The sequence below is a fragment of the Colobus angolensis genome, unplaced genomic scaffold (genome assembly GCF_000951035.1).
Source record: "Colobus angolensis palliatus isolate OR3802 unplaced genomic scaffold, Cang.pa_1.0 Scaffold595, whole genome shotgun sequence".
Taxonomy (NCBI): domain Eukaryota; kingdom Metazoa; phylum Chordata; class Mammalia; order Primates; family Cercopithecidae; genus Colobus; species Colobus angolensis.
In genome coordinates, this window is record NW_012119543.1 from 29979 (window position 1) to 38995 (window position 9017).

The 9017-nt window shown below is 58.3% G+C and overlaps 1 protein-coding gene across 1 annotated transcript in view; it reads right to left on the minus strand.

Annotated features, from left to right (window-relative positions):
• Positions 1–9017, minus strand: part of KCNJ12 (potassium channel, inwardly rectifying subfamily J, member 12) — an 11973-nt gene continuing 2956 nt past the window's right edge. Inside the window, exons 2-3 of the mRNA XM_011962524.1 lie at positions 8296–8417; positions 1–1798 (exon numbers count right to left, since the gene is read on the minus strand). Coding sequence (XP_011817914.1) covers positions 441–1742 — 1302 coding nt within the window. The 5' untranslated portion in view covers positions 1743–1798; positions 8296–8417 and the 3' untranslated portion in view covers positions 1–440. The remainder of the gene's footprint in view (positions 1799–8295; positions 8418–9017) is intronic.

The following is a 9017-nucleotide window of genomic DNA, read 5'->3' on the forward strand; positions in this document are numbered from 1 at the left end:
TTTTTGTAAACAGTCTCACCCAAGCTAAGGTCAAGAAAGCTGAAACCCGGTGTTTCTCCCCAAGTTAAAAACCAGCAAGGAGCACCGCAGCCGAACAGCCTTGGACAGCAGAGGCTGGGCCCACCATTGAGCTGAGCTGCTTCCCCACAGGCTGCAGCTCCATCTTCAGGCAGAAGCCCTGGCCCCCATGGCCTGGCCCCCCAGGAGGCCACTTCTTTGCCCTGAGCCTGCGATAGCCTCTGAGGCCGGGGGCTGCCGCTCTGGCTGCCCCCCTCCGGCCAAACTTCTGAGGCTGTTGCAAAGAAACATAAAACGACTAAAACGCTACTGAGTCTGCAACCCAGGGCACCAGGCCCGTTCTGCTCAAACCCGGGGCCCCTGAGTGATGGCAGGGCCTCTCCCCGGCTGGGGGTAGATGCTGCATGTTGGCCAAGGCTGGCTCAGATCTCTGACTCCCTTCTGTAGGGCCGCTGCTCCAGGGCCCCGCTGCCAGCCTGGAGTCTGTCAAAGTCATGCCTGGCCTGGGGGCTGAGGCCCTCCCGGCTTCGGCCGTCCTGGTCTCCGTCCGCCTCATCCTCCTCGTCACGGCTCAGGAAGGCCAGTTCGTTCTCATAGCAGAAGGAGTTGGCACTGGGCAGCAGGAACTTATTCTCCACCAGATCCTTCGCGCTGCATCGAGGCGTAGAGGGCACCTCATAGGTCTTGTGGAAGTGCGAGTAGTCGATCTTGTACTGGTTCTTCTCCTCAAAGAGCACGGGCTCGAAGCGGTGGCCCCACAGGATCTCGTTGCCCAGGTAGGAACTGCGGGCCTGGGTGGTCATGGCTGTGGCCTCCACCATGCCTTCCAGGATGACCACTATCTCAAAGTCGTCTGTCTCCAGGTCCTGCCGGCTGATGCCGAACAGCGGGCTGGCCTCGTCAATCTCGTGCAGGATGGTGATGGGTGACACGAGAAATATGCGGTCCAGGCCCTTGTCAAAGCCCACATCGATGTCGATCTGGTCCAGCGGGATATGCTCGCCCTCCTCGGTGACCCGCGGCTTGATGAGCTGCGCGCGCACATGGGCCTCCACGATGTGACTCTTGCGCAGGTTGCCCACGCGCCACATGAGGCAGAGCTTGCCGTCACGCAGGGCCACCACGGCGTTGTGGCTGAAGAGCAGCGTCTGCGCCCGCTTCTTGGGCCTCGCCATCTTGGCCATGATGGCACCGATCATGAAGGAGTCGATGATACAACCCACAATGGACTGGGCCACCACCATGAAGACGGCCACCGGGCGCTCCTCCGTCACACAGCGCAGCCCGTAGCCAATGGTGGTCTGCGTCTGGATGGAGAAGAGGAAGGCCGCCATGAAGCCATGCACCTGCATCACACAAGGCGTGCGGCCACGGCCCTCGGCCGGCTCCAGGTCACCGTGTACCACAGCGATGACCCAGAAGATGACGCCGAACAGCAGCCAGGAGGCGAGGAAAGCCAGCGAGAAGATGAGCAGCATGTAGCGCCAGCGGATGTCCACACAGGTGGTGAACATGTCAGCCAGGTAGCGCTGTGACTTCTCGTCCATGTCGGTGAACTCAATGTTGCACAGGCCGTTCTTCTTGACGAAGCGGTTGCGGCACCTGCGCCGCGTGTGCACCTTGCCGTTGCCGAAGCCGTTGGCGCCTGACATGGTGACCAGGTGCAGCCCGTCCTCCTCCGATGACACAATGCTGTAGGGGTTGGCCCGGCTGGCTGCGGTCATCCCGGGGTTTGGAGGACCCTGGCTCGCCCCCAGGCTAGCTCCAGGCAGAGCGGCTCCTGCAACAGAGAGGAGAGCATGTCTGGCTGGGCTGGTGGCTCCAGGCTCCTCCACTCCCATCCCAGGGCCCGCACACATGACTGGAGAACGCTTCCACCCTGACTGACCCATGAGCGCTCTGGTCTTGCCTAAGCCAGCTCCCCACTCTGCCTTCCCAGTGCGAGTGGCCACCTGCTTTGTCCCCCCAGCAACTCCAGCCAAAAACCTCAGCTCCACACCTTACTCCCACACTGAGGGCTCTGAAGAGTCTATTTAGGATCCGACCCTTTCTCCCACCCTCAAGGCCTGAATCTCACCAGTGCCTGCCCAGCCAGTTCAGGTGACACCATGCCAGCCTCTCTGCCTCTACCTGTGGCCCCCCAGTCTCCATGCCAGCCATGGAGAGCCTATGGAAGCTGAGTCGGTGCCTGTCCCTCCCCTGCTCAATGCCAGAGGATCCCCAGGACATGCAGGACCTGCACAGGGAAGCTCTTGACCCCTCAGACCTCACCTCCCAGCCTCCTCCAGCAGACTCCCCTTCTGACTGCAGCCCCTGGCCCCAGGCTGTAACTCAAATCCACCCTGGACACCCTCCCCCAAGACATCCTGCCACTGCCTCCAGAGGTCTCCCTGTGCCCCAGGTAGACCCATGTCCCATCCCCGCTATAGCCACAGCACTGCCCTTTCTGAGGGCACAATGGTGGCAGCAATAACAATAATGTAGCCGGGGGCACCCACCCATCAACCCCACCCTAAGACCACTACTCCCCAAGAGCAGCACGTTTTCTTTTTCTTTTCTTCTTCTTTGTTTTTTTTCAAGACTGAGTCTTGCTCTTGTCATCCAGGCTGGAATGCAATGGTGCGATTTCAGCTCACTGCAACCTCTGCTTCCTGGGTTCAAGCGATTCTCTTGCCTCAGCTTCCTGAGCAGCTGGGATTACAGGCGTGCGCCACCAAATCCAGTTAATTTTTATATTTTAAGTAGAGACGGGGTTTCACCATGTTGGCCAGACTGATCTCGAACTCCTGACCTCAGGCGATCCACCTGCCTCAACCTCCCAAAGTGCTGGGATTACAGGTGTGAGATGTCTTCTATTTTGCTTCCTGTTGTCCCTCCTAGGGCCTAGAACGGGGCCTGCCACCCCTGTCACCACCCACTTTGAATACCCCAAGCTGGGTCCCACCACCCTCCTGATACCCACACGCCCCAACCTACAGTGTCCACCCACATGCCATGCTTGCAGCCTCTTGGTCACCAACAGTGCCAAGGAGGGTCAGATCTGGCACCCAGACATGGGCGCTCCCTGGCTGACCTCAGTCGAGGGCCCTCCCCAGCCCCTGCTTCCCACATCTCTAAGGAAGATTGCAAGGCTACCACCCTGGCATGTGGGCAGTGTTCAGGGGTGTCACCTGTTCCCAGGACCGCCCTCAGCTCACTGCAGGCAGCGCCTGGCTCCAGGCCAGCCTACTACACATTCAGGCACCCCAAGACAGGCCCTGCAGCAGGGCATCCATGCCAGCCAGAACAAAGCCTGCTCTCAGCCACCGACGTGTCCACACCCAGGACACACAGGCTGCACTGCCCCCACTAAAGGCCCCACACTGGCCTACCAGTGACAGGCTAGGGCATCTGCAAGCTAGGGGCTATGGCATCGCCTGGCCCACAGCCGCATCTGGATGGCCGCCTGCCTCGGCTGGGCTACGCTGGAACCAGGAAGACCTGGGCCTTCCAGCATTAGCCCCACACTGAGGAGCTGGATAGGCCCACCCTTCCCTGCTCACAGGGACCCAGCACCCCCAGTCTCAGTCCAGTCACACCATGACCTCAGAGCTAGACAGAGCCTTGTCCCTTGCACACCTGCAGCCACGTTACTCAGTTACGAAGACACTGACGCCCCAAGAGAAGGTCCTAGGGGGCTGGGACCACTGTGGACCGGGCGCTGCCCACAGCCTTCTGCAGGCCTCTCGAGCCCTCCAGGGAGGGGTGGGCCACCCTGCTTTACAAACAAGGACCTGGAGGCCCAGAAGTCAGAATGGCCTTGCCCCAGTCCCATAGGCAGGAGGCAGCAATCCCAGGAATCAGTCCCGGTCTGTGTGACCCAGCTTCTGGCCACATCCACACTAGTCCCGGCCTCAGAGCGGGCGCGGCCTCTGACCTCTGCTCCAAACACCTGAGCAACAGGTGACGGTGGAGCCGCCTGCCCAGCCAGGCTGCACTGGTTGCTGGGCCCCGAGCTGGCCGGTCCGAGCAGCACACAGCAACTGTCACCTGAGAGAGACCCAGGGAGAGCAGGTGGGGTCCTGAGCACCTCGGGGAGCAGACCCATCAGGAGCGGCTCTCAGATCGTTCTCTCAACAACCCTGGGGTGCAGGTTCAGAGAGGTTAAGTGACTCCCCCCAGGTCACACAGCCATTAAGCAGGACAGCTGAGATTTAAACCACCTCTAGCGCAGTCTCCCACCATGGGTCCCCAAGCTCTGCAGCGGACACCTTTCCTCACTCTGCCTCCTCCCCCAACACCGCTGCAGCTGACCACCTCACCATGACGCTGAGGAGCTGGGATGCAGGGCCGGAATGGTGGACACTGCTTCTGCCTGGGCCAGGAGGTGGGGAGCCGGTGGCAGGGGGGACCCCTGAGGCTGTGCTGGGAAGGGGGCTCAGACCCAGATTCCTGGGAGGCAGCCAGGGCCTGGGCACTCAGACGCCGGCATGAGGCCACCAGCTGACAGGGGCTGGATTTGTGTGGCCCAGGGGCCTTGAGGGACTTCCAGCGGGTCATGGTTGCTCCAGCCCCTGCTCAGAGCAGCTCAAAGCCTGCAAGGAACAGAATCACAAGAATCAAAGGCCAGAGAGCCTGGTCTGCACATGCTCCCAGCAGCTGGCGGCCTCGAAACTGGCCAGCTACCAGACTGGTGAGGGTGCTGCCACAGCTCCTGGCATCTCTGCCAGGGCTGGGCACCCCGGACCTGCCCAGACGGTGTCATACAGGCCTGGAAACCCCCACTTCTGTTGACATTCCTCTCTGTGTGGTAGAACCACACAGACCATCAACAAGGTCAAGTTCACGCCCCACTCCCTCATTTCTCAGAGCCAAAAACTAACAGACATCTGTCCCAGGACCCTGAGCAGAAGAGAGAGTTGAAGCCCAGAATGTCAGTCCTCAGCCTCACACAGCCCTGCTCTGCCGTGTGTGAGAGAGACAGAGACCCTCCCCGGGGGTGCTGGGAGCCCCCTCACTGGGTACTTGGTGAATCCAGCACCACGAAGACAGACCTAGAAGGGGACCCTGGTATAGAAACCCTAGCACCACAAGTTAGACAATGTCCCAAGAACACTCCTGCATAAACACAGGCGTGGCAAGAAGTTACACAACCATGCGGCCTTTAAGGACGCAATTTAAGAAATATAGGACAATATCCTCCACCAGGGACACACAGGCCTTTTTGGCTCCTGCTCAATGGGGTGCATATGGTGAAATCAGACAAGACATGAAATCAGAGAATTTGTTTTGCTGGAAGAGGGCTTTTAGCAAGCATGGAGGCCGGCTCCCCATTTCACAGATGGGAGAACCAAGTCCAAAAGAGAAAAAGAGACTTGTCCCAGGTCACAAAGGAATTCGAGGGCCAGGATAAGGTGCTCACTACTAAAATTAGGATTGTCTTTCGCAGACACCCAGGTTGGCCTTCCAGGGTCCCAGGGTCACTGGGAGGGGAAAGGGAGAGGGGTGCTGGGGTACACTACCTGAGCTAGACAAGGCGGTTTCAACACTAAGGGGCAGTGAAGCAAACCCAGCAGGCAGAGAGCAGGCAGTGGGGAGAGAGTGCAGGCCCGGCAGACCCCGGGAGATCCCTGCTTTCCCGCTGGCCACGGTGCCTACAGACACAGCCTCCCAGCGACCAGTCCACTTGAAGAATGGGCCAGGGCCTGGGCTGGGAGCTTTTAGAGAGGATGCCAGACGGCAGCTGCCACGTGACCTAATGGTAGGGTCCAGGAGTCACCGGGAGGTGCTTCCGGATGGAGCTGGACGCCCCATGCCCACTGCCCTGAGGCCCTGGGCTTCTCATGTTTCGGTGACATCCGGGAGGAGCCCAGGGCAAGGCCTGGACTCACATTCCCAGACACCAAGAAAACACTGACCGGAAGGGAGAGTGCAGGGGCCTGCACCACCCAGGCTAAGACATAGGGACTCAGAGCGGGAGGTGCCAACAGCCCCCATCCCCCACGCAGAGACTGTTCAGCTAGCTGGGGCGCCTTCCAAGGCACGAGCAGAGCACTCAGTATCTATCAAGTGCTTACTATCTGCCAGGTGCTCTTCTAAGAGCTTTAATAAACTGATTCATTTACTCCCTACCATCACGCTGTGACTAGTATCCCCATTTTCCAGATGAGCAGACGGAAGCTCAGAAAGACTGAGTCACTGTGAGGGTCACATAGCCTTTCAGGAGTGAAGCTTTCAGACTAGGCTGTGAGGGCAAAACCAGTGCCCCACAACACCAAGACTGGAAGCCTGACTGTGTGCGTGGCACTGCAATCCTTTTGGTCCCAGGCCCCTGCAATCCCAGGTGGTAATGAGACGTAGACTGCCGCAAATCAGCACTCAAAAGCACAGGTTCAAGGGCCCTCACCAGCACTCCGACCCACGGCCATTCACCCTCATTCGGAGACAGGGCACTCGACCTCATGATCGAGCCTCACCGTTGGACGACCCCTCAGAGATCACTCAAGGCAGGGAAGGCTGGCACACGCCCCCCGCCCGAGGTGCCTGCTCCAGCCTCGCCCAGGCAAGCACCATTCCTCAGCCACAGAGCTTCATCCACTGCGTCCAGAGCAGCTCAGAATCTTTCCTAATCCAGTCACCATTCATCAGATGCAGCACGGGGGCCTGGAAAGCCCAGCCCTTCCTTTGCAGATGGGGAGACTGAGGCTCTGAGCCAGTGAGAGGCAGGGCTGGCTGCAGGGTTTGGGGCTCCCCCTCATGTCAGGCCCTGCCCAGTGTGTAGGATCACATGGAGGCTAGGTTGTGTACAGGCAGCCAGGAGGGACACTCCTGGGGGGCACTACCAGTGTCAGGAGTGAAGGGCAAAGACGTGCTGGGCACCCTGGGGGCAGTGAGGAAGCTTGGCTGGATGGGGGAGAGCCCAGGCTGATGTGGAGGGGAGAGGGAGAGTTGGGGGTTGCATTCCTATGTCTCACAATCTGGGAGGAAGATGATGACCTCTTGCACCCAATCCCCTTTCCATGCCAAACTTCCCCACCAGAGACTCAGCTGGCCTCTGTCCACCAAGCTAACCCATGGCCCACAAACATTTGGGTCCAATGCCATGCCAGCTTCCTATGCCAAACGCAGGCTAGGCCTGAGGAGAGAGGTAGCAGCAACACATCACTGTGTGTGGGGCATGGGGTGGGGGGTGCCTCGCTGGTATCCCAGGCCCTTGCCACCTCAGGTCCACCTGTCTCAATTCCTACACCAACCATAGTGCTTCTCTGCCCAAAAGCTGTCCCTAGCCACGGGCACGCTCTGCCATTAAGAGGGCAGGCTGGGGAGCTGATGCTGCCAGGACAGCTTTTGGTTAGTGACTGACGGGAGCAGGTGGCTGGGCCCTGGCGAGTTGCCCCTGGGAGGGGCACCACTTCCCTGGCCTCCCCATCGGGACTGGGCTCCAGTGCCCCAGCAGTAACTGTATCAATGACACGCCCTTTATCACCTCCTTCTCTTTCTCACCTCATTTCCTTACTCCTGAGATCACCTCCCAGGAAACTACTTGCGCTGGAACCTTTGTCTCCTGGGCCTTCCTCATAGGGTCTCTGGTAGCCTCTCCACAGCAAAGGCTCCTTAACCCTGGCATCCCCTCCTGGATGCCCCAGACATCAATTCTCCTCCTCCCCCTCCCCTGGCCCCCTTTAGGATCCTCTAGCACTGGGCTCTTCCCGTTCAGGCCAGAAGCTACTTCCCACTTGTGTGAGAGTTGATCTTGCCCAGGCTCCATCTCTGACCAAGCTCAGAGGCCCAGAGAGGCTGATGCAGGTACTAGCAAAGAGGGTCACCCAGGAAATGCTCCCCAGCCAGATGAAGGGTGAAGGACTAAGTGGCTGAATGGGATGGATGAGGAGATGGGTGGAATGGTGATTGAATCAACAGGTGGGGGGTCGGGCAGATGGGTGGATAAATTGGGTTGACAGATGGGTGGGTGGATGATAGGGGTGACCAGATAGATGGACTGGCTAGGTGGGTGGAAGGGTGGGTGGGTGGATGGATGGTTGAGCAGATGAATGGGTGGGGGAATGGGTGAGGAATGGATGGGTGGGGGAATGGGTGAGGAATGGACGGTATGGGCAAGGGAATGGGTGAAGGGGTGGAGGCATGGCTGGGTGGATGGAAGGCTGAGCAGATAAATGGGTGGGGGAATGGGTGATGAATGGATGGCATGGTGGGTGGAGGGGTGAAGGATGTGCACATGAGAGTCTAGTGGAAGGAATGCTTAGATGCACAGGAGCACATCAATGACTTCACTCTTACCTCTTGAGTTCTATCTTCTACGTAATGGTGCTGAGTGGGCAAGGTACTGTCTTCAAGGCTGAATTAGTAGTGGCTGCCATTTCCCAGGCACCAGCTAGAGAGGATCCAGTCACTAGAACACCCTAAAGTTAACAGAGTAAAGCCAAGTTACTGGAGGAGACGCTGCTCTTCTCAGAGGGGCTCACAAGTAAGACATAACCACATGAACCTACATTTCTGCTCACTTTCCCAGGGCCCCGCAGGAGGTGGAAGAGCCTCTGGCCTGCTCCTTTGATGCCCCACACCTTCACAGCATAGCAACCACCCAGAACTAGAGAAGGGCAGAACAAGATGGGGTGTCAGAGAAAAATAACAGCTGACAATTATTGAGTGTCTATTGTATGCTAGATACTATAGTAGGCAGTTTACATACATCATCTCACATAATCCTCACAATCCCACAAGGTTGGAACTATTGTTGTTACTATTCTAGAGAAGTAGGTAATGTGGTAATTCTCCTACTGTGACAAAGGAATTCAGGCCCTCAGCCTGTACTCCTAGCCACCACCTGCAGAGCCTTCCCAACACCAACCTTGGAGCCAGTTGTGAATAGCTGGGTAGGTGGATGAATGGATGGATGGATGGATGGATAAATGAATGCAAGGATGAATGGGTAGGTGAATGGATAAATGCATGGGTGGGTAGATGGATGAATGAATACATGGGTGGGTGGATGGATGGAC